General features: G+C 40.3%; 3 protein-coding genes across 6 annotated transcripts in view; 1 reads left to right on the top strand and 2 right to left on the bottom strand.

Annotated features, from left to right (window-relative positions):
- Positions 1-3285, bottom strand: part of LOC110063952 (sodium/calcium exchanger Calx-like) — a 15041-nt gene extending 11756 nt beyond the window's left edge. The window contains exon 1 of the mRNA XM_020770946.2: positions 2138-3285. Within this exon, the coding sequence (XP_020626605.2) occupies positions 2138-2810 (673 nt within the window). The 5' untranslated portion in view covers positions 2811-3285. The remainder of the gene's footprint in view (positions 1-2137) is intronic.
- The window catches only part of LOC110063953 (uncharacterized), a 26727-nt gene extending 1201 nt beyond the window's left edge, over positions 1-25526 (top strand). Inside the window, exons 2-5 of one of the 4 annotated variants that reach the window (XM_089290732.1) lie at positions 10202-10267; positions 10775-10889; positions 14711-14813; positions 15967-25526. In XM_089290732.1, coding sequence (XP_089146858.1) covers positions 17444-18667 — 1224 coding nt within the window. In that variant the 5' untranslated portion in view covers positions 10202-10267; positions 10775-10889; positions 14711-14813; positions 15967-17443 and the 3' untranslated portion in view covers positions 18668-25526. Of the gene's footprint in view, positions 1-7617; positions 10268-10774; positions 10890-14710; positions 14814-15966 lie in introns of those variants that run through there. The other 3 variants (XM_089290734.1, XM_089290733.1, XM_089290735.1) reach the window with 3 other exon arrangements.
- LOC110063863 (adenosine receptor A3-like) lies at positions 19995-25003 on the bottom strand. The gene is made up of 2 exons (XM_089290736.1): positions 24958-25003; positions 19995-21515 (listed from the first exon to the last, which is right to left on the bottom strand). The coding sequence occupies exons 1-2, from the start codon at positions 24965-24967 to the stop codon at positions 20500-20502; spliced, it is 1026 nt and encodes a 341-aa protein (XP_089146862.1). The 5' UTR covers positions 24968-25003; the 3' UTR covers positions 19995-20499.

Here is a 25526-nt window from a genome sequence, read left to right as displayed (position 1 = left end):
TCGAACTCTCAGGGAAAACAAAAAATAGCTAGAAATAGCGGGATTTCAAAATAACCAACAGACAGTGAATGACTTGAGGGCATTAATCTAAGGGAAATGGTTTTGAGTTTGAAATAACAGAGAATTCAAAATAACCGAGTTCAAATTAGTGAGGTCCAACTGTATCATAAAGTTCAAGTTTGAAAACCTTCAGGAAATCTTTCACTGTCTAATTCTTTTTACAGTCAGTGTAACAAGTACATTCACTACTTTGAAAAATGCTTTTTCAATTTGTAAATAAATATTCTTTATAAACGATATGTTAAAGACCTCACTGAGGCATTATCTTTCCTGCTGACAAGTTAATTTTTTTTAGTTATCAATATTTAAAACCTTTTCTCCTATATCCATGAATGAAATAATAATTAATTGTGACACCCACGTTCATTTCAGAAGTTGAATAGATTCTGCTCAGTTTCCCTTTACAAGAACTGAACTGTGTTTTGGCTGCACTGAGTTGGTTTCACATAGAGGCCAATGCAGAAATTTTGTTATTTTTTAATGCAAATATCTGGATAAGATGTAAATGTCAAAATGTCAGAATGTCAAAACAAAAGTTGTAAATCTATATCATTCATTAGCTGTGTACTCTTGACTATTAATTAGGGATGACAGCAATATTTCTTGACAATCTGTGAACTCTTATGTTGTGTTATCCCACTGGTTTGTAAACTCAAAAACTACATATTTAGTAATATTATTATATTACATTAGATTTCCCTCTTAATCGTGGTTTTATAAACTTGTTCTATACTCATTTTCAATATTTACCATGCAAAAGATAAATTACTGTCTGACGAAATTGAACGTTTGTCATGTCAAATCTTCCAGACATAGGCACTTTAATAAAGTTACAATTAATATTTGCTTGAGCAAGAATTATTCCCTTCGAAAGATTGATGTTGACCTCAAATCCAGTTTTATAACATTATCTATAACAAAACTGCAAGTTCCAAGATTGGCACTACAAAATAACTGTGTGCAGCACCTGCCAAAGCAGTTATATATTCAAATTCAATAAACATAATAATAAACATGCAAATGAATTGGTGACATGTAATAGAGGAGGGGTGATGAATTACACTAATTAAGAACTGACATTGTTAATTGACAACTTGTTAATGTCCGTTATTTTTCAGGGAAAGTACACTAAATAAGAATGTTAATTTAAGACCACGTCTAATTTTCTGTCACCTTAATAAATGGCGACTTTTTGCAACCCACATTTACATTATTAAAAACGTCTTTTTTTTTTTCGGCAAAACCCACAGTTAATTGTTGACAAGTGACAAATATTCACCACAATTATGTTTGCGCTAAACACCTGCTTGTTGCTATGTATCTAGAGTAGATTTAATATCTCAACTTGACTGACTTTATATTCCGAGCATCGTTTTGAAACATGACGGTATTGACATTACATTGTTTGTCATCTGGAACAGTCGTGTCACAGCAACCTCCTTCCACCGAATTAAAATTGCACCAAAGTATAAGCACGGGTCTTTTATTTTCCGATCGCAGGAGATGGTTATATGTTAGCATTCGATTGAAAGAGTTAGTGGTCTCCAATCCAACAATATTCTAATATGGTAATGATCCCACTTGATAATGATTTCTCGCAGGAGGACAGCTGAACAATTTCTTTATGCGTAGTCGTGCTAGCAACCAATATTAGAAATTTCTAGCAATTTCTCGTGTTTTGGCTTCTAAGTTGTGAGTAGAAACACACTAATTTTCAAAACGTGCAACTTTGTTGGTAATTAATGACAGTATATTGAATAATACGACAGAAATTCGACGGAATGATAATTGCTTTCAGTAACACAGCAACCGGTGTATTTCTCACTTACACACTTAGCAACAAATTTCTCGAGGCGAGTCAAAACATTCAACGAGTTAATCTTTTATTTTGTTCTCAAACCGGACAAAAATAAACTCTCAAGGACCAATTTTAGCTACTAACTGGCAACATTTTGTGAACTGTTATCACGTACAAGTTGTAAGGTCAACATTTCAATCTATATTTAGCGCTTTCCTGAAACTTAATTCACGCAAAATAACATGGGTAACGATGTTGTTTTATTTAAGCGGTACATACCGAGTTCGAGTACTCCAGTGTCTTGAGGAGAGACTTTTCCAGGGCAGCAATATTCCTTGTCGGCCATGTAAGCGATTACAACCAAAATAGGGAACAGTAGAAAAGTTAAAATTGCCTCCCACAATTCGATCACGTTCTTAGAACTCACGCTCAAGGCGATGTAAAGCCATATGTAGGCCAACATTGAGAACGAAGCGGTAACCGCGAACACTTTGATCGCCTTGATTCGGCGCTGTTCATGCATAGGAATACTCATAACACAAACTCCAGTGATTACAAGAAGATTGAAAGCCGCAGACCCAACTATCGTGCTGGGTCCGAGAGCACCAGCTTCGAACTTATTTAGTAAAACGATCTCAATGATCGCCAGTAAAATTTCCGGCGCTGACGAACCCAGGGCCATTAATGTCAAGTTAGCGACAGTGTCATTCCAAACTCGAATTTCTACAACTTCCACTTCTGTAGGATCATCTTGTTTTGCCACCTTTACCTCTTTCGTTTTACTCGTTATCGTTTCGATAGCGCACATAAAAACGTCGGCGATGATGGCAATGCCCATGAAACACCATAAAAGCGCTATCAAGTAGATAAACGTTCGTAATCCTTGATTCCAACCAGATTCGTCCAGAAATGGTAACAGCAAAGTCCCCTCGGAGCAGTTATCGACAGCCATAGCGTGGAAATCGAATTTTGTTGTGTGCTGGTCTGAACTGTGTTAGCAGAGTTTATATCGATCCGTTTGTTTTCGAAAAAAGTCGGCCGCAAAAACTAAATAAAGCGGTTGAGTACGAGTCGTAAAATACTATACGTACTTATCACTGTTGAAATCTACAGTTTATAAAACAAATTTATCCAACGCAAATCTAAATTAGAACTTCGTGTGCAAGGACTGTAGGCTCGTGCAAATTACAGGCAAGATATTAAGTAAATGCAGTTTAGCAACCGGGATGGCAGTATTTTCTGCTTGTTTGTACACTCCGCCGTAGCCATCATCCTGTCGAAGAATACTTTCGTCTATTAACACAAGCCTCGAGGAGCACAGAATGTGATTTCCAGAAGTCTTGATTTTACCTCCATCGTAACCAACACAACTTGGTCTACTGCTGGACCAAGACAGTGGTAATTTACATCAATTGTCCGGCACGGTATTTGACAGTTGCTAAGCGACAGAAGTCTGTTAAATGCATACATTTGACACCTTATTGATATCATTATTTGATGCTTTAATTTATGCACTTTCATGTGGTATTGAAAATTGAACATGAAAATGATTTGAAAATATCTCAGTTTCGTAAACGTTTTTCTAAACATTTTTTATTCATTATCAGCCCTCAAATAAAACTGATGTCGGACCAGGTGTTTATTTACAGCTAAGTACAGCCAAGTGCGCTAAGTACATGTACAGCCAAGTGCACTTGGCTTTGGTGGCAGACGAAAGTGATCGAAAATCCGAAGAACCGACTTTTCAAGCTGTATTTTCTTGTTAAGGTGGTATGCTATTTTCTAGACACCCAAGCCTTGTAAATAATAAAAGATGACGTGGAAATTAACAGCACAACACGACAATTTATAAACAAGTTTTACGTGCAAATCAGTTTTCCGTTTCCAGCCACTTGAAGCGTCCCTAAAAACCTAAAAACGTGTGTTTACTGATAGGTTTACATCAGTATTGCTCAACTTCACCTATATTGATGATTTTCTTAAGAGTGATTACCATGCGTGTGAAGCAGAACGCTTACGTAATTAGTACAGACCGCGATTACGTAGAGACGAGAGATTCTTTTCCGTCTTATTGGGTTTTGTTTTGAGAAACAACTGCCAATTGTTTTCGCCTGCGGGGCGCAGGAGGGCAATCAGTCTGCAGAAACCCCCGAGTGCTCAAATCCCGAGCGGACAGCCAGCGAGCAGACTAATTACTGAACGTAAAATTTACACCTTGAGGCAATGGTAAATTCAAACTAAAAACTAAAAATTCAGCAGTAAGTCGTGTGCGTCTTCTCTCCAGCTAATTAATATAACTCTCGTCTCTTTGAATTGTGAGCCACGCGCGGGGGCGTAGTTGCGTGAAATCATCTGAGTTGCCGTGATGAATCTTCACCATCATACCCTAAATTCCTGTTTCGTTTGAACTGTTATTTTTAGCTATTTGGCCTCTTTGGTATTTATTTATTAAATATTACTTTTTCAACACCGTTAAATAAATATTGCACTGTTTATTAACGGTATTTTATTATTTGCGTGGTGCATTCCTTGCGTAATAAGTTCCGGCAAGAGAACGTGAGTCTGTTTACGTGATGCCGAGGGAGTTACTACGTGATGGTCAAAAATACATAGCGGACATTTTGATGTGTTATATCCCTGTTTTACGAGTACGCTTTTGCTTTTCACGAGATTTTCTTTGCCTCAAACCAAACTTTCACAGTATTTTGCGTTGAACTGATAAAGAGCCTACAGGGAAGCGAATTAGCAGAGGTGAATTGAAGACCCGTCAAAGACCCTGTTCGCCTTCTATACTCTAGTCTGAAAAGTCGAGCTAACTTGGACCAATTTGGGCAAATCTATGACAGTAGCGGCACAGATTTTCGCCCGTCGAACCCACTATTTTGTGAATAAAAACGCTACCTGCTAAAATGAGTATCCCCGAGCAAATCATACGGTATATGCATTGTTTTGATTTCACTGTGTACAAAGTCAGTCATCTAGTACCCGTTCTTATGTTCTTTGTGGCAAATAAACAGGAGTACCCGTCGGATCCGCTCCGCAAAATATCCGCTCTGCAGACTAAAGTTGAGCTGGCTGGGAATGTTAACATTAAACAGAATCTTGCTGAGAATTTAGCTTATCGAGAGCTACAATTGTAGCTAGCTGGAAAATTTTTTTCGGTGTTCAAATAGCTTACATTGTGGTTTTACTAATCAGTTCTGCTTGGAAATTACATTCCGGATGCGATCACTGACTGAAGTGTGTCACTTGACACTCTCTGACTGCTTGACATGCTTACAATATAATGTTAGTTGTTTATTAAAGTTTTATTTACCAGCAAACAATAGAAGTCTGTTCTGCTGTCATTTATAGTGTGAAATTAGATCGTTTTCTTTTCCCTTGACGCTCCTTCTTCCCACGTTCAGTTGCATGTTTCACCACCGTTGATCCGGTCGCGGAAAATCATCGTCTGTTCTGCTTTCATGTTCTACTTTGAGACAACTGGTTATCTGGTGATGACGTTTGTTGATTCGTACAGTCTTTTCACATTTTTGCCTGAGGCCCGGTGAGACTGCGGTAACCTCGTAATATTTTTAACTAAAACATTGTTCCCGTATAATTTTGTGTCCAACGGTCGGTTTCAAGCGCGATCAGATTTTGCCGACCAGTTGTTTGAGGGTTTGGCAGCCAGAGAACTCTGAGGACTCCACACATAAATTCAAAGGTTCAGGTAAGAACTACTTTGGAGTTGAACTAGCTGAATCAGCCTATATATTTAATATTCAGTGATAATGTTTAAGCAATGTGTGCGGGAAAAGCCGGCGCAGGTTTTCAAACTGTTTTCGCCACTGTATTGTATTTCAAACCCAACGGAAAGTGCTGCTTCAGTGATGACAGTGAAAGCAAGAAAAGGTCTAATATGTCTCAGAACTTGGAAGGGTTTTCGAAATTGTCAGTGCATTCATCCACAGTGATCCTACTTCCAAGTGTAATTTCAATTCTGTAATTTTAACGACCAGTAAAATCCGATCCCGGTGCTGCAGTCGATGATGAGCGCTTTTTAACGCGTCGAACGTTAAAACATGAGCTATTGAAACACATTTGCCGCGTCTTGGACAAACTGACGAGATATTGAAATGATTATTTTTTCCCGGTGTAAGAAAGTATTGTTTCCATCGGTTTCTTTACTGAAGTGCGATCGTGTTCTTTATATAACTGAAGGCTGATTACCTATTGCTGCCTTTTGATATCGCCGAAAATTTGCCCTGAAAGAGCTGTTGACCAACACACCTGATTGATCTAGTTCAATGCTAATTGTACTCTACTTTGGGATTTAAAAAGGGAATACAAAGGCTTGCCATGTCAAAGGTGAGAAAAGACCAGAAGGCAATCATGTCATTCCAGATTTCGTTCTTTCGGTGTCGATAGCGCCAGGACAATGATGTGTAATTTAATTTCTTATGCGTTCCCATTTGTTAACGCGCGTGTTTTTCGCACATTTAGTTTCTGTTAGAGAACAAGTTATTTTGCATGCCTACGTTGTTACCGGAAATGGAGACATTTCACTTTATTGTCCTTCTTTTTATGATGGCACAGACAGTGATTTTGTTGTGGAACAATAATTATTATCGCGCGGTTCAGTTCATGTAGCTAAGGCAAAGCGCGAAACATGGCACACGAAAAAATAGGGGAGGGGCGTGGCACCAGTTCACACCATTCTCTGAATTCACGCCTCTGGGTTATAGTTTGATGACGAAATGAGCGGTAAAAAATTATTCCACAATTATTTTTCTTAAACAGTTAAATCCTTGCTTCTTTGACTTTTTGCCCCAGGGAATGTAATTTTCAGCAATGTAACATCAGTTAAAATCTAAGACATTTCATTGAATTCTCTCATGAATGAGCTATTTTTGTGAACATAGTTCTTGATCTAGATCTTACATTGAGGGGCCCGATAGTATCACCAATTTTGTATATTATTATGTGTCCGTGGCTGTATGCGTATTTGGATGCATGTGTGTGTGTGTGTGTCGACGTGGGGAGGACGCCGGTATAAGAGGGATTGTGCAGTATGTTACATTTTTTAAAACATATCATTTTTCAGGTGTAAAATTAATTGCGTGAACAATAAGAAGCACAGCTAAAGATGCTGCAAACGTTACCCGATGTCATGGACTGGTACCCAAGAAAAGATGAGCAAATTTGTTGATGAAATCACGAGATTAAGTTTGTGAATCTTTTATGCTGATCGTCCAGTGTATATTTATGACATTACATTGATCTGATTGATACATTTTGTTAACGAGCTAACGAGGGTTGATGCTGTTAATAGCAATACTTTTACGGTGAACGGCCTGTAACATCCCAACAATGCCGGGGTCTTTGCTGCGAAACTTTGCACTTAACTGTGTGAAACTTTTACGGTGAACGGCCTGTAACATTCCAACAATGCCGGTGTCTTTGCTGCGAATGTTTGCACTTAACTGTGTGAAACTTTTACGGTGAACGGCCTGTAACATTCCAACAATGCCGGGGTCTTTGCTGCGAATGTTTGCACTTACCTGTGTGAAACTTTTACGGTGAACGGCCTGTAACATTCCAACAATGCCGGGGTCTTTGCTGCGAATGTTTGCACCTACCTGTGTGAAACTTTTACGGTGAACGGCCTGTAACATCCCAACAATGCCGGGGTCTTTGCTGCGAAACTTTGCACTTAACTGTGTGAAACTTTTACGGTGAACGGCCTGTAACATCCCAACAATGCCGGGGTCTTTGCTGCGAATGTTTGCACCTACCTGTGTGAAACTTTTACGGTGAACGGCCTGTAACATCCCAACAATGCCGGGGTCTTTGCTGCGAAACTTTGCACTTAACTGTGTGAAACTTTTACGGTGAACGGCCTGTAACATCCCAACAATGCCGGGGTCTTTGCTGCGAAACTTTGCACTTAACTGTGTGAAACTTTTACGGTGAACGGCCTGTAACATTCCAACAATGCCGGGGTCTTTGCTGCGAATGTTTGCACTTACCTGTGTGAAACTTTTACGGTGAACGGCCTGTAACATCCCAACAATGCCGGGGTCTTTGCTGCGAAACTTTGCACTTACCTGTGTGAAACTTTTACGGTGAACGGCCTGTAACATCCCAACAATGCCGGGGTCTTTGCTGCGAATGTTTGCACTTAACTGTGTGAAACTTTTACGGTGAACGGCCTGTAACATTCCAACAATGCCGGGGTCTTTGCTGCGAATGTTTGCACTTACCTGTGTGAAACTTTTACGGTGAACGGCCTGTAACATTCCAACAATGCCGGGGTCTTTGCTGCGAATGTTTGCACTTACCTGTGTGAAACTTTTACGGTGAACGGCCTGTAACATCCCAACAATGCCGGGGTCTTTGCTGCGAAACTTTGCACTTAACTGTGTGAAACTTTTACGGTGAACGGCCTGTAACATTCCAACAATGCCGGGGTCTTTGCTGCGAATGTTTGCACTTACCTGTGTGAAACTTTTACGGTGAACGGCCTGTAACATTCCAACAATGCCGGGGTCTTTGCTGCGAATGTTTGCACTTACCTGTGTGAAACTTTTACGGTGAACGGCCTGTAACATTCCAACAATGCCGGGGTCTTTGCTGCGAATGTTTGCACTTACCTGTGTGAAACTTTTACGGTGAACGGCCTGTAACATCCCAACAATGCCGGGGTCTTTGCTGCGAAACTTTGCACTTAACTGTGTGAAACTTTTACGGTGAACGGCCTGTAACATCCCAACAATGCCGGGGTCTTTGCTGCGAAACTTTGCACTTAACTGTGTGAAACTTTTACGGTGAACGGCCTGTAACATCCCAACAATGCCGGGGTCTTTGCTGCGAAACTTTGCACTTAACTGTGTGAAACTTTTACGGTGAACGGCCTGTAACATTCCAACAATGCCGGGGTCTTTGCTGCGAATGTTTGCACTTACCTGTGTGAAACTTTTACGGTGAACGGCCTGTAACATCCCAACAATGCCGGGGTCTTTGCTGCGAATGTTTGCACTTACCTGTGTGAAACTTTTACGGTGAACGGCCTGTAACATCCCAACAATGCCGGGGTCTTTGCTGCGAAACTTTGCACTTAACTGTGTGAAACTTTTACGGTGAACGGCCTGTAACATCCCAACAATGCCGGGGTCTTTGCTGCGAAACTTTGCACTTAACTGTGTGAAACTTTTACGGTGAACGGCCTGTAACATTCCAACAATGCCGGGGTCTTTGCTGCGAATGTTTGCACTTACCTGTGTGAAACTTTTACGGTGAACGGCCTGTAACATCCCAACAATGCCGGGGTCTTTGCTGCGAATGTTTGCACTTACCTGTGTGAAACTTTTACGGTGAACGGCCTGTAACATCCCAACAATGCCGGGGTCTTTGCTGCGAAACTTTGCACTTAACTGTGTGAAACTTTTACGGTGAACGGCCTGTAACATTCCAACAATGCCGGGGTCTTTGCTGCGAATGTTTGCACTTAACTGTGTGAAACTTTTACGGTGAACGGCCTGTAACATTCCAACAATGCCGGGGTCTTTGCTGCGAATGTTTGCACTTACCTGTGTGAAACTTTTACGGTGAACGGCCTGTAACATCCCAACAATGCCGGGGTCTTTGCTGCGAAACTTTGCACTTAACTGTGTGAAACTTTTACGGTGAACGGCCTGTAACATCCCAACAATGCCGGGGTCTTTGCTGCGAATGTTTGCACTTACCTGTGTGAAACTTTTACGGTGAACGGCCTGTAACATCCCAACAATGCCGGGGTCTTTGCTGCGAATGTTTGCACTTACCTGTGTGAAACTTTTACGGTGAACGGCCTGTAACATCCCAACAATGCCGGGGTCTTTGCTGCGAAACTTTGCACTTAACTGTGTGAAACTTTTACGGTGAACGGCCTATAACATCCCAACAATGCCGGGGTCTTTGCTGTGAAACTTTGCACTTAACTGTGTGAAACTTTTACGGTGAACGGCCTGTAACATTCCAACAATGCTGGGGTCTTTGCTGCGAATGTTTGCACTTAACTGTGTGAAACTTTTACGGTGAACGGCCTATAACATCCTAACAATGCTGGGGTCTTTGCTGTGAAACTTTGCACTTAACTGTGTAAAACGTTTACGGTGAACGGCCTATAACATCCTAACAATGCTGGGGTCTTTGCTGTGAAACTTTGCACTTAACTGTGTGAAACTTTTACGGTGAACGGCTTGAAACATCCCTTCAATGGGTATTTATGAAATTTTTACGGTAAACTACCTCTAGGAATGTGAGTGTCTTTGGTTGTTTAGCTTTCAAGTTAAATTAATTTTGTGAAAGTTGTGTTGACAGTGCTTTACAGTCTTGGGTAAGGCATGGATCAGTGACATGGACTGAGATGGATCACCAACATTCAAGGTATGTATTATCAAGATTTTTTTTACTCATTTTATGATAAAGATTCTAATGTGGTTTATAAACTTTAATCTCCCAATTCCAGAGTGGGAAGCTCAGAGAAGACAGTTGTCCAAAGAAAAAGAAAAACACGTTTTTCAATGCTTTTGAGGTAGACATGGTGTTACTAATCAGCACTAAACCAGCTCCCTTTGGTTGTTTTAAGGAGCTGGCATAACCCTTTATTTTTCAAAAAAAATCATTAGAAATAATTGTAAACTACTAAATCGGGGTAAACATATAAAGTGTGTTGCTGTTGTTGAAATTACAATCATTATTGGGCTAGCAATGTACAAGTAAGGCCGATATGTAGTAGTAAAGGACTTCAATATTATTTTTTGTTCATTTCCCTTACAGCATTATATAAAAGTAATTTTGCAACAAGCATTTCTTTGGTGAAAGCAAGTTTGATCTGAATGTCTAGAAGGATTAGAGGGATCTTATTTTAAACATAAGTGTGAATCGTTTTAGATGTCAGAACGTAAAGTGCCAAACTGTCGCACGTATGCTGAACCTGGAAGGCATCTGAAGTATCGGAAAACAACGTGCTGGGAGACACCTTGTCCGATCCGCTTAAACATAAATGGTAAGTTGTATTGTTTTTTAAGGGATAAGATAATCAAAGTGTAGATTTTGCTCATAGCGGCAAAAATAACCACATATTCCTAATTTATCTCTAATAATAGTCAACAGACAATAGGCTGTTGAATAAAGGTCCTAACCAATGCGTTTGTTTTTAATCTAGGTCAAAACGCTGGCCAGAACATTTTTTCGCCTATAATTGCCTTGCTGGCATTTAAAATGTTACCCTTTACTGCTGGCTGGCTACTTGGCTAATTGCCATTTTTCTAGCTCGGTATTCAAAATTTTCATTATGTCTGGCTGGGAGTTTATGAAATAAAGTCGATCTTGCTAGCAGTGAAGAGCGGATATTTTTTTCCCAGGAAAGTTGCTTATTAATGGTAATTGACGTGGGAGCACAGAATCAGTGCTTGGGAAGTCACATATTAAATTTCCAGTTAAAGTGTGGTTGGGTACTCCTGAATAAACTGAGCAGGCAGAGGAGGAATTCGGCTGCGAGGAGTGAACACAAAGCCATAGTGTTTGTACTTGTTTTTCGCGTTACCGTTGTGTTGACAGTGAAACCTCTGTATCATAGGAACCTTTAGATTGGACTAGAGTACGATTTTCGAATTTCTAACCAGTAACGGTGTTCCCAGAGCCCTTGCTGTTCATGTTGGTTTTGGGTAGAGAGGGTAGCTCATGGAGAGAGATGGGGATGTAATGTGAAAATGTGAAGCCAGCAAACTATTGAATTGAAGTGAGTCGTACTCGCACTCGATCTCATACACGTATTCAAATTTAAAGTCTCCTACCAATCGCGTTAACAAAGTATAAAGGGACGGAAACTTCAAAGCCTACAAGACATTTTCATTGACAGAAAATTGTAAATAATGGTCTAGTTCTTTTAAAAAATATATTTAGGTGGATTCTCTGATGTCAAATTGATGAAAGCAGACTTTTATCAAATGGTGTCGTCGTGTCTTGGAAATATTTTGCCAAAAAAAAAAAAGATTTACGTATGTTCGTCGTGCTCTTAGAGCATTTCGCGCACTAGCAAAGATACTTTTCTACAATTTTAGCACTCTGTTGTCCAAAATGCAGCGAAATCGCTTTGATAGTGCCTCATTAAGAAGCGTTCGTTAAAAAAGGGGCTTGCTCTACCTAACCTCTTATAACGAACCTGTGGGCTGAACGCAAAAATCTTCGCCTTGAAAAACATAGAATGTTCACAGCCCTCTATTTTCTCGTACTTTTATTCGATAGTTGAACGCGCTGATAGAATAGCGAGAGAACTGGGCGCCAGCGCAAAACAGGAGACTTCACGGGGTAGGTGCTTCGTGGTCGGGCCCCGGGCCGGGGCTCGGGCTCGCTTCGCTCGATTTTTCTTTCGCGTGCGTTGAAGAATAGCGAGTCGAGCGACTGTGAGCAGCTTATGAAAAAACAGCGCTATAATGCTTCTATATTTATCAGTTACTACAGTGCCGGCCGCCACTGATCACAAAATACGTTCTGTTGACAGAAAATGTGCGTTCTTTTATACCGTTGACAGAAAACCGTAAGTAATGGTCTAGTTCTGTTAAAAATTAAACGCAAGTCCCATACATGTCTTATATCGGAGTTCTGGTCGCGCCTAGGCAATAGCGTTCGGTTTACTGGAACGTTGTTATGAAGGTGCTCGATATATCGGGCTTCCAGTTATTGTGCGCTATACAGTAACGATTGAACTGTGATCAGAGAGAATTTGGCTTTTACATCACTAGCTCGGAATTGGACCAAGCAAATTTAGCACGGTATCCTTAAGGAGCTGGGAGGGAGAATCAGAAGGTTATGGCTGGTTTTCACTAGTCATAAGCGTACGCATAAGCAGACAAACGCAGGCACAATGAGATGCTGAGAATTAATAGTAGACGACTGGCAGTAAACGACTATAAGGGGGAGATTAAAGTTCAGGCCAGGTCAAAGGTGAAATGAAAGGCAATAATAATAAAAAGAAAACTTCAATATAAGTTGCAAAACTGAAATCAAAATTCGCGCTAAATCTGGATAAGCTTACCTTTGAACTTTCAAGTTCTGGGTGAACTGAGTAGATCCCTCCTGCGAGTGCATTTATAACTGAGGCCCCTTCCACGCTATGCCGGAGGAATTTGAAAACGGATCGAGGTTTTGCTCTGAAAACGCGTCAAGGAGGAATCCACCAGAGTAACAAGTGGACAAAGAATTTGTACCAAGATTAGATTTCCATCGTCTCGCAAACTTCTGTGCGACTATTTTAAATATCTTCTCGAAAAAAATCATCTCTAACAACACCAAATGTCGAAAACAAATTTTGTACTTCATATGAAACACGTAACACTTAATGGCTGGTCCCAAGAGGAGCAGTGAATTTTATTTCCCGAGAATCTCAGTGTTTCCCGAGACGAAGTCCAGGGAAACATTGAGATTTAATGGAAACAAGATTCGCTGTTCTCTGAGGGACCAGTCATTAAGTGATTTGTTATATAGCAAAAGAAAACAAAAGCAAATTTTGAAAAACGCGCCGAGATTCCAGCAACAACATCAGGCCACCTTCAACTGCACGCTCTGATCACGTACAATATTCTCAACATTGCTCGGGTAACAGTGAACTGTTTCCCGTTTGACGTCATAGTTTTCGCAATGTTGCCCGTTCATGGCATTTGGCGGTAAACAGTTTCATTGTTAGATGGCAGGTGACCATGAATTAGCCAGTGAATGGGCTCGCTGTAGCGGGAAAAACGCCAGCTATATAACAGTTGAAAGTATTGGTGAAATGAAACTGATGATGAAATTTTACCTGTGTTTGCACAATTTCTCTGAACTTTGAAACTTATTTTCTCGAGTTCCCATAGGAAATTGTTTTTGGTGTTATTTTAGGCAACTATTTATAAACGAGGCAACAATCAGTTCACCGGTCATTTTAGATTTGTGCTTCACAAAATCTTCAGGTCAGGAAAATCGAAGAGTATCGCCGTTGACGTCCTCGTTTTCGAAAAGCTCCGTTTTCAAAATGATTTCCGTCCACACGAAATCGAAAAGCTGGCGTTTTCAAATTCCCCTGGTTTGAAGAGCGTTTTCGAAAAGCTCTGTTTTCGTGACGGATTAGTGTGGACGGCAGGCCTAACCGTAGAAATAAAGCTGCGTTTTCAAATTCCTCTGCTTTGAAGAGCGTTTTTGAAAAGCTCCATTTTCGTGGCGGATTAGTGTGGACGGTAGGCCTAACCGTAGAAATAAAGCTGCGTTTTCAAATTCCTCTGGTTTGAAGAGCGTTTCCGAAAAGCTCCGTTTTCGTGACGGATATAGTGTGGACCGTAGGCCTAACCGTAGAAATAAAGCTGCGTTTTCAAATTTCTTCGGCGCACTGTGGACGGGGTCTTACACACCCTGACCAGGGCTCGAGAAGAACCTAGGGAGAGGAATCTTGAGTATGACTGAGAGTTCTAGCCTGTTCCAGGTTCTCGGTAGTTACAGTTGAACCCCGCTATTTCAAACTCTCAGGGGAAATGAAAAATACAGTAGTTCGAAATGGTGGGAGTTCGAAATAGCTCCATAGTAAATAACTGAAGGACCAATCCATGGGAAATGATTTTGATTTCGAAATAACGGGGAATTCGAAATAGCCGAGTTCGAATTACCGGGGTCCAACTGTACTATTACACCACCCTTAGCTGTTTTGTGCTGATGTAGTTCTATATACGTTTGATTTTCTAAGATTGTTTGTAAAGAATATAAACATTTTAGTCTTTTAGTGAATTTGCGTCTGCATTCAAAGCTCTCAATGCCGTGACTGAGAAGGTGTTTTCTAACGATTTCATTTTACAACAATAGGTGGTACAGTCACCGAGAACTTTACAGGACAGAGGTTTCAATGGAGAAGTTCCCAAGCTGACGTATAAACAAAATGAAGACTTCTTGAACACTTCTTGATCAGGTGTAAGCTTTTGACTGTGTAGTTTCTGATGCTACATTTGGGATTGGAGCTCTCTAACCTTACGCCCGGTCCAAACGCCGCTCCACTCATGTGCCGAACCAAACTTGATTAAGTTCGACTTCAGAGAGACTTTGGAGCGACGGCTGGTTCAGACGGCGTGCTTGCGTCGAGCTTAATTCGGGAAGCCGATGGTAACAATTTTCGACGAGAAAATATGCGTTCTGAATTTAAGAACTCTGTCCAAATAGAAAAGCTGTGACTAACATTTCGCTGTTATCATGGTGTTATAGCAATATTTAGGGAAGCAAATTCAACCTCAGGGTTCAGTGTTTGTATTTAGACAGGTTTTCTCCCGGTTAAATCGACTTGTTAAAGGGAAATCTAATAAGTTGGGCTATTATCACGACGAAAAAGCAAAAAATGAATTTGCGCCAAAGAAACTCGCTTACACATTCCTGTTTCTCATAAATCGAAGGCATACTGGTATTTTGTTGTCTTTATTTTTAGAGACGACTTTGAGCTTCATGCATGACTTGTCACGCCACTCAATTTTGGGCCAATCACGAATCCCGTTATATGAAAAATAAGCTACAGTAATTTATGCATTAGGTTCGACACATGAGGAGAACGCCGTATGAATCAGCTGCCGCTCCAACGTCGCATAGTGCGACAGACCCTGCCGAATTTAATGTTGTTTGCCGCACCAAACTTAACCTGCCGAACCAAACTGATTCAAACGTCGCTCTTCTGCCGTACTTAACTCGTCAGTTAGGTTCGGCGAATGAATGGAGCGGCGTTTGGAACGGGCCTTAGTTAGTAGCATTATAAATCTTATAGTTATAGTTTTAAGCCTTAGCTGTAGTCTTACGCTTTTAGCTTTTATTACTTTACTATGATTATTATTTTACTGTTGGACCTTATTTTTTAGGGGACCCTTCTGAAAACCACTACTTGGTGACTGGATTTATTTTGTTATTGTTATATTATTATTTGTTTTTATATATAGGAATAAAATTATGTTAGAGCCAAAAGATTTCAATTCTGCTACCTTAAAAGATATGTTTTAAAGTAGTTTTCTTTCAGTTTGTGCATTTTTTTAGTGTGCACTATTTTGCTACTGTAAAATGTTCTTGGTAATCTTTTTTTTTTTTAGATAAAGTTTGCCAGGAGTACACGGCTGGTTTTCCTTTAGCCTCCGCTCAATAAGAAGCTTGGTATTGAACCTCTCCAACGAAATGATTTTAACGATAATTTTAACGGTGTAGATCGAAATCATTTTTACAAGAAAGGTTTCATAAAAATACTTTTTGGGAAAAAGTAACAACAAGTAACTAAATGCATGTAACTGACTGACGAACCTAAAGACTGTGCACGTTATGTAATTCTTAGGCTGTGTGCTGTCTGGAGCAACTATTTCAAAGGCAACTTAACCTCGTTCTTTTCCTCGTTTTTTGTTGTTTTGTTTGTTTTTCCCTCATCCTCTCCACGTTTCAAAGGGAAAATTTCCTCCTCAGACGGAGCGAGGAGCGTAGGGAGTTATGGGCTTGTTGCATTTCGCTGCCTAACCATCAAGGCTTGCGCTCCCTGTTTCCCGCCTTTCAATGACGAATTGGAACGGCGCCATTTTCGTCCCCAGTGCTACTCGTTTTAAAATGTTTCGCCGACCACGTGGCTAAACGAAATGGAGGCTCTGGGAACGAGAATGAAATGGCGGCTGGAGACGAGGCAAACAGGATATTTTCGTATTCATGAGGTGGTTTCACGGCGGCATACAATACTTCCTGAAAACGTCTACGATTCCCGTCAGCTTCTTATCAGATCAGAAGCTCGTCGAGCTTTCTTATGTCGATTTTCTAATTTAACACGCGGTGATTCGAGCCGAAGGACAATTTCCATGATTCAATTACAGTTGCGTGTTTGCTTATGATAAAACACGTCGCGAATTTGTCTAAACAACATTAGCTTTTACGCTCCATGCGGTGTTTCAATCATCTTTAACTGAAGCCTAAAGGGCACTAAAAAGCATAGAAGAAACATTATGACTACAGCAATTAAAAATAGCACATTGTCTTTGCACCCTGTTCTTGAACTTCCTAAAATAAATTCAACGTTGCATGTAAGATCTCTAAAAATTATTCAACCTCCTAAGTGAAACCTATTACCGAGCCGTTTTAAGGAAATAATTAAAGAATTTATCTGCAAACTCATATGATGTACTGAAAAGATAACTTTGAATGTAAAATGGAAGTTACACAGATCTAAAAGATTCTACGGATCATGTCAGTCCAAAGGTTCTAAGTGTCCTGCTGAGCTCTATAGTTTCAGGGGAAATATAGTATAAACATTTCAATTTGTTTTGATTTCTCAAAGTGATAACTTATTTTGTTAGAAATTAACATTAGTTAAGAGACACAACTGCAACAAAATCCTTTAACAAATGGATCAACTTTGTTGCTGTTAAAGGCCATTTGATTTGTGAACTTCTATGTACTTTCTTCAATAATTGGTCTCCTTTTGCTTTCATCTGTAACTGAAACAATTAAATTCTGGGGTGTTATCGCGAAAATCAAGTCGTTTCCAATAGTAACTTAACCAGGTGTTAAAATAATCTCACTGTTGCTATCATTTGCATGCTTTCAGCCCAAAATAGCTGTTTTAAAAAATATCCGGCGTTTGGAATAAAAGCCTTGCCTTCTTTAGCCATGTTAAGCCCTGGTCGTTCTTCGTCTTGTTCACCAGCCCTGAGTGACGGGCCGGATTTTTTAGAGTTTGCTGTTAATCACCTGTCTGTGGATGACGAAAGTGAATTTTTGTTTCCAGTTGTCGAAGAAAGGAAATTTGGCGATGGCCTCGTTAACGCGAGTGATCATTATGAAACGAGAGAGGAGTTTCAACGCCTCGAGAATGGAGCCGATCAAGATACTCCTGCGCAGTTGCAACAGCAAAAAGAAGGTGAAAACAGCAGAGAAGAAAACCCCAGCACAGAGACGAAGACGAATTCATCTGCCGGCTGCAATGAACGGAAATCGAGTACAGACAACAAACTGCCCAGTTCTGAACAAGACGAAACATCTGCTGAAGACTTGAGCACTACATGCAAAATGTCAGCGATGTCAGGGACTTCAGATTTAAAAATAAAGAGTAAACGTCCCAACGTTCCGGGAAGTTTTGAGGAGCTTGGAGCTGTCACTAAATCTGCAGCCGTTTGGAAACGTCGCGTCTTTACTGAAAGTCATAGCCACCGATTTGAAATTTCACACAATAGGAATAAGAGGAATTCTGTGCGCAAACTGGGAGATTGTTCTTTGTTGCGTAATGTGCCTCATAATAAAGACAAATACCCAAACAAACAGAGGAAGTTAGATTTATACGACGTTGTAACAAATGTGTATGCCAAAAAGAGAGAATCCAAAAGAGATTCAACGCTGAAAAGTGCCAGGTATTTGAGCTTAGCAGAACGAAGCGGCGCGAAGTGGCTTCAAAATACCGTCCGCTCCAAGAAAATGGAATTACCGCCAATTGATGTGGTTTCAAGGGAACGCTATTTGACGCACTGGATTCCACAGAAAAGCTTTCCTTCGCATGGTGAAGTCAACGTTTTAAATGAGTACAGTAATGTTCAGAGGGACGCTCGCAAACAATCGGATTCAAACAGTATAGTTTTAAAATCAGTTTTGGAAACTCTTGAAGCTATTCATCTCAGTGGCCAAAACAGGGTGGATGTACTCAAGCATTCTTTAGCTTCACTGAGTCGCAATAATAATCGAGCAAATTTTAAGAAGAAAGCTTTGCCCCTGGTGAAAAGCGCTCTAGCTTTTAAACATCATGGTAACAAGTCAGATGAGAGACCCTGAGGCACTTATTTGTCACTAAAGTAATTTAAAGATCAGTTCGCATAATGGCAAATCAAAATACTAGCTTCGTCTGATTATACACAAGACTTTTATGCGACGGATCTCATCTATATTTAAAACATATAAGTATTGGTTTGACACACAGAGGACAAGAAATGCCTTTTAATCCACACGTTCAAGAGTAATAAATGTATGTAAATAAAAGTTGGAATTCAGATCTTCGTGTCTCACATAATCAAAAGTCATGCACTTGTGAAATATTTAGATTTTTTGGCTGGCTGCAGCGGGAATATTTAGATTTTGTTTCCAAGATTAAAGTATAGCACGCATCGTTTATACCCTGTAACTGATGCCTATTTATCTCGTCACATTAAGTATTTTACCGTTGTTGCATAATAAAGTTGAGTTTTTGTTCCAAAGTAGGGATTTATGCAGTGAGATTAGCAAACTTGAATGGTAACTTCCCCTGGTTAATTTAAGGCGATATTCTTTTCAGTTCTCTAGACCTAAATTCTAGCGCAATGCAATAAATTTTGCATACTTAGAAAATCGTGGGGTCTTGCGGATTATCAGAAAGTGTCAAATGGCCAAAATTGGAGTACTTTTATCGCCCAAAGTCGAAAGCAAGCGATCATCAAATAGCTCGGTTACAGAATATAAAAATTCATGCCTGAAACGCAGATTAGAATAATTTGTTTCAAGATATTTCTTTTTTAAAGACGGCTAAAAGGTGAGAAGTACTAAACACTTAATGACTGGCCCTAAGGGAAACGGTGAGGTTTGTTTCTCCGAGATCCTTAAGGGTTGATGGGAAACAAAACTCATTGTTTCCTGTGGGGTCAGTCATTAAGTGTTTTGTTGTACCCTTCAAACAAAAATGGAACAAACTGCGAAAAAAATTATTTGCTTGACGCTGGCTGGCACGCACATTTGCCGCGGTTTCAAGGTGCACGACCTGATCACGTGCGAGTCGAAAGTTCAAGGTATTGTTTTCCTTGGGAGTTAGGCGCCGTTCATACTTTGAAAACGAAGGTCTCACTCTGAAAATGAATCAAATGTTTTCCGTCCACACTACGCCGGAGGAATTTAAAAACGCAACAAATCACCGGTTATTTTGGATTTGTACTTGAGGAGAACTTGGACAGGAAATGATTATTGTGACGCTATCGTTTTCGAAAAGCTCCATTTTTAAAATGTTTCTGTCCACACAAATGAAAAGCCGGGGTTTTCAAATTCCTCTGCCGTTTAAAGAGCGTTCCGTTTTGTTGACGGATTAGTGTGGACCAAGAGATTATCATCATGAATGAAGTTAGATCTACAAGAAGAGTCAAATTTTAAGACTTTTTATTCATTATGATCAATAAGAAGCAGATTTTCAGACATAAGTCTACAGGGTGTTTTACCGGCAACCAAAAAAGGCGAGGCTAACGTCAAGTTTTGAATAAGAACTGAATAAGTTCAGTTATATTTTACTTAATAGTCTCACATAGGTTTACTAGCTTAAAAATCTCACATTTATTCAGTCAGAGTAATCGCTGAATATGTAAGCGCGGCTTTCAGTTCTGTTTAGAAAGCTGAAAAATTTGCTTTGTGGCTCACGTTCCCCATAACACGCAGAAATTTGGACGGTTGAGAAATGTATAACGCACGTGCAGACGGAGCCATTGAGGAGCTCTTTAAACCTTGTGTTTGACCACCTTATTGCCATAGCCATTGTGATTTGGTTAAACTCTCTTACTGCTCATAGCTGTTTGCATTGTTCGCAGTGCTATTTGGTAGAGACAATCTTTGTGCCTAATGGAAAGCAATCCAGAATCTTGATTAGATAACCTTCAAACGGATGTACTCCTAATTTCACTAATTTCAGGATTTTTGCGACAATTTTGCGAACTCGAAGAGTGCAAAGCCTTTAAAGAATGCTCTTGCCTCACTTGCGACGCTCGATTCCCCTCCGCGTTTCGTCGGTGGTTACAAAATATCTTCTTTGCGGCTTCTCTAAACTTGGGTATTTTTAAAGCAAACAAGAAAGGGTTGACTAAAGAATTGCCATAATGTAGAACTTTAGTGGAGTACACAGCTACAAGGCTGACTGGCCGAAACATGTTGACTGTGTTCAAGATTATAAACGGCAGCCATGCTGATAGTGAGGCGATGGTTAAAATAGAAACAGTTACGTTCAACCGTCTTTCACGGCTTTGGTTCAAGCGCTTTGTACTGAAAAACAGGAGTTTAGCCCACATAACAATGTAAGCTACGCCGATAAGCAACAGCAGAAGACAAACCACGGGCATCCATGCGTACAACGAGATGTAATCGTTTCCTAAATAGATTCTAATACTTGGAATGATGGCGGAGATAATCCATAGGAAGAGAGTCACTGCAGCGTAACTCGCTGTTTTTATTGTTCTGTATTTGGTCGGGTACAGCGTGGCGTAGAGTCTCTCAAGAGCAATGGCGGCGAGGAAAGCAATCGACGAAATCCCCGAAAACATGTCAAGGAATATACTGGCAGTGAATAAGATGTCTTTGTATTTGAATATCCACAGGTCGTAATATCCCCCTAAGATGTAGACAAAGAGCGGTTCTGCAAAGGCTCCTACCGTGAAGTCAGCCAGCGCTAAGTTCACAAGGAAGTAATGGCGATGCTGTCTTCGCATGTCATGCGCTTTAGCAAAGACGGTCATAATGAACAAATTTCCTATCGTCACAACGACGGCTTCAGCAGCAAACATAGCACACCAGCCCTTGACTTTAGACGTGCTCACGTGACTTAGTGTTGCCATGACGACGAAGTTGTGGTGTGGTTCTAGCTGCGAAGAGTTGTTTGCCATGACTGTGGTGTCAATCTCTAGATCGCAAAGGAAATAATTAAAAAAAGTTAGTGTGGAAAGAGATAAATTAAAAATACATCTATCTTGAGTACGATTTGTTTTGACTGAACAAGCTAGTGGTAGAACAGGTCTCTAGTTTCAGAGGTTCAGAAGTTGTATCTTCCTCTTTACATTTCAGTCAAGAGCGGAAAAAAAACTCTGGTAGAGTCTTGAAGTCGTAGAACCTTAGTATTATTTAACCATTTGAGTGTCGAAAAGTAATAGGTTTTGCATCAACTACGCTACACTATTAGTGTCCCTTTCATAAACTCGCGCCACTTTTTCATCCAATCAGAAGTAAAACCAAAGCCAATCGTGACGCGTTTGCACTCGTTTTCCCGCGCTTCGCGTCAACTTCATGTAATTACTTCGAGTTTTGATTGGTCCACTGTATTGTCTGTGTCCTTTGTGATTGGCTAGAGTTATCACTTTGGTCTTGGTTTAAAGACTCAACTGAAAACCGCGCTATCAAAAATTTCAATATTTAGAGAGGACGCCACATCAGCCTTAGCTGGTTTTCATGCAGGTTCTCTATCCTGGTCGAATTGGAATTTAGAGATGTCGGTTTTTGTGGAGGGAGGAAAACCGCAGAAGCCGGAGAAAAACCCTTGGAGCAAGGCGAGAACCAACAAACTCAACCCACGTATGGCACCGGGCCGGAATCGAACCCGGGCCGCATTGTTGGGAGGCGAACGATCTCACCACTGCGCCATCCCTGCTCCCCTATCAAAGTCGATGGAAACAACAGATAAGCATAGCCTAGTGTTTAACTCATACTAAACGTAGAATATCAATAAAACGATTTATTATATGGCTTTGGCTTGTGGCCGATATAACGCGCGCTCTGATTGGTTAATTGTCACTGAATTGTATGGCATTATTCTCCCGTAATGCCCACGGGCCGATTACGGATTATGCAAATTAGGAAGAGCCCGGTTCTGAAAATTCAAGCGCATTGAAGCGATGAAAGCCGATTAAAATCAGTACGAGAATATCAGTAACAAAACGTTTAGAGATATTTCGTTAATAAAATTTATATAGATGACTTACCAGTCGGTAACCTTGGCGGGCACTAGTGAAAAACAGTCAAAGTTTGCCTAGTCTTAAGTAAAGCTAAAATCGCTAAGTAAAAAACACCATCGGCAGATCTGCCATGCATCCTGAGCAGAACACCACAAAGAAACTTATAAGTTATCATCTTAGTCACAGCAATTACCGAAGTATTGAACTCCGTCAAAGTTCTCGTCAAATAGATTCCCTCGCTTTGACACAAGCAAGTGTAAATCAGCTTCCGGGATCATCAGATGTAAACTATCGGGCGGTTTCTGTCGGTAGCAGTGTTTCTGATAACTGGAGGCGTTCACAAGGCTTGAAATGTTCATCCATAAATCCCAGAATGAAGAAGGCGAAGATATGTTGTCGAAAGCGAATGCGAAGATCGAGTTAAGCTTATTTTGAGCAGTGCACTCTAAAGCGTTAGTATCTTCTTTCACCGAAAGACGGTTGGTTTGGACAATTTTGAAGCACTTGCTGTCTTTTCTATATGCGTTGACGTTTCGCCCCAAAAGTCGGAAAAACTTCCCCATCAACTTGTGGTACCACGATACTAAAATACGTTTTTGAGGCTGTGACAGTGACTTCTCCGTAAAGAAATGAGTGTTTTTAACGGAATAAGTAATACAGTGGTGAAATTCACTGACTGTGTAGTTTTGCCCTAGGTTTGAGACGATGAATGAATCGGTAAACGCGCGCATCGCCGGATGTAAATTGACGACTTCCGCTTGAATGATTTTTCTCTTTATTGATGAGCCATATAATAAACAACTTAAGAGGTGCCCTCTGTAATTTTCAACTATGGCCATTTGGACCAGAAAAAATCAAATTCCTCAAACTTTCTCAGATGAATGGTCTAGATAAGTGATTCACAAAAATATAACTTTCAGTTCAATTCGATTCGTATTTTAGCGCTGGGGCCACCATCTTGGTTTTGCCCCTCTGAGAGGGCTTTCAGCGGCCATTTTAGGGCACATTTTTAACAATTTGCCACACAAAGAAAACGATCTAAATCCAGGTAAAAACCCTTTATTCGAGACAAGCAAATGTTTCTTGTTACATTGAGAGGCTGTTTTGGCAATTTGATCATCACCTGATTTTTCTACAGAATTTTAAATTTCTTCCCTTTCGGACTACTCATGACGCGCCATAAAAAAAGGCGAAGTTTAAAGGAAAATATCGCGAAAGGTACATCACTTGAGATCCCAAAACTACCCTCCACTTAAAGAGTAATGTCTCACCTGTAAAAACATGCAATAAAATTTTGGGGCAGTTAAAACTGTAAAATGTTAGAAGAAGAAGTTTAAGCTGTGCTTTTGTCAACAAAGACCGCCGTCCTAATTAGCATATTAGGGACCTTAAGATACGAGGACGGGAAGGCCAGGACGGGAACGGCAGTGGACGCGGGAAACTTTCGCGGGTCCCGTCGTGTCGCCAAAAACAAAATGCTTAAGATGTGTATTTTTGCAAAGGACGGCGACGTCAATAATTCAAACATCCTTTAGACAATAAAAAAGATGGTAGAAATCTTATCCTATTGAGCTTAAACGATAGTGAACAGCGATGCTGAATTTATTTTTCTTTATAAGCCAAGCAAACATCTGTCAATATTTTAATAGAGAAACCTGAATTTCCGTATGAGAAAATTAAACGAACAATCTGATCGACCTGCTTCAGATAGCTTTTTACCACTGGAGCGTTTGAGAATTCTGTCGCCGAAGAATCCTGACTTTTGGTGAACATTTCAATTTCCATCTGTAATTGTAACAAGCATTATGACAATAAAACAAACGTTGCATCAAGTTCCGGGTAGTATAAAAAAACAACAACTAAACATCAGTTTGAAAATGTGTATTCTATTTGCTCGACAGACGCTCCATGGCATTCATTCTTACAACATTTTATCGACTGTACTTACACTGATGTATTCTCAATGCATACAGTTTGTATCGAGCTTGCACACTCGTGACAGCGACTGAACAGTGACTGAAACACAAACGAACAAACGAGGAATATTTTTATTCACATTTTGGCATATCAGCGTGGTATTCTACACTACAATCACCAAAAATGCGAACCTTATAAACATTCCTATCGATGTAACTAAAAATAAAGTCGATAAGAACATTTATCGGGGCAAAACAAGCGCACAATACTCACGTTTTCGGTGCGACGGCTAGTCGGGCGAAATGACGTCCTCGACGAGACGAGGACGGCAGAGAGATTAGTGGAGAGTTCTCGTGCGCATGCCCCGTTGAGTAAATTTACTTCCGGTAGCCGTCTAGCTCTTCCCGTCCTGGTATCTTAAGGTGCCTAATAACGTGAAAATAACGATGCACAGAGAAAATAATGATATATTCCACTTACCTCGCGACATGTCGACAACTGGATGTTCTACGATGCCTCATGTTATATTTCCAGTATGTTTCAGCCACATTTTCGGTGATTAGTGTACGAAATCACTCTCAGACATCGTCACGGTTAAGCAGATTTCAACTCTCCGAAGCCCGCTTCATAACATCTATCAATATTATTTGTCTTAAGCCGCCGTTTACAAGAAGTTTAACAATTTGCTGAGATCCTAACTGATCCAGAAGTCTGTTAGCAGCCTTTAAAATCTTCCTCTTAATCGAGGATTCTCATCAAGAACTCGTTTAAGCTCAGTTCTGTTTTGATCTGTTGTGCACCCGCCATTATTCCACAGATTGCGTTACATTTGACAAATGCGCATTCCAACGGGTAGGGGTAGGGTGGGTAAGAAGTGAAAATTTAACCGATATTAAAGCCATTTTACGCATTTCTGTGGCTAAACTAGTTACTGGCTTTCCCAGAATGATTTGAACACGAGCTTCTGCTTGCAGGTATTTTCTAGGTTATTTTTGCAGGGTAGGTAAGGGGGGTCGTGTATTAAAAAAAAGAAAAAAGAAAAAAGAAAA

Source organism: Orbicella faveolata, unplaced genomic scaffold (assembly GCF_042242905.1).
Source record: "Orbicella faveolata isolate gen_17 unplaced genomic scaffold, um_ofav_v1 contig_2, whole genome shotgun sequence".
Classification (NCBI taxonomy): domain Eukaryota; kingdom Metazoa; phylum Cnidaria; class Anthozoa; order Scleractinia; family Merulinidae; genus Orbicella; species Orbicella faveolata.
The sequence above is the reverse complement of the archived record's forward strand: the minus strand, read 5'-3'. Positions and strand labels throughout refer to the sequence as shown.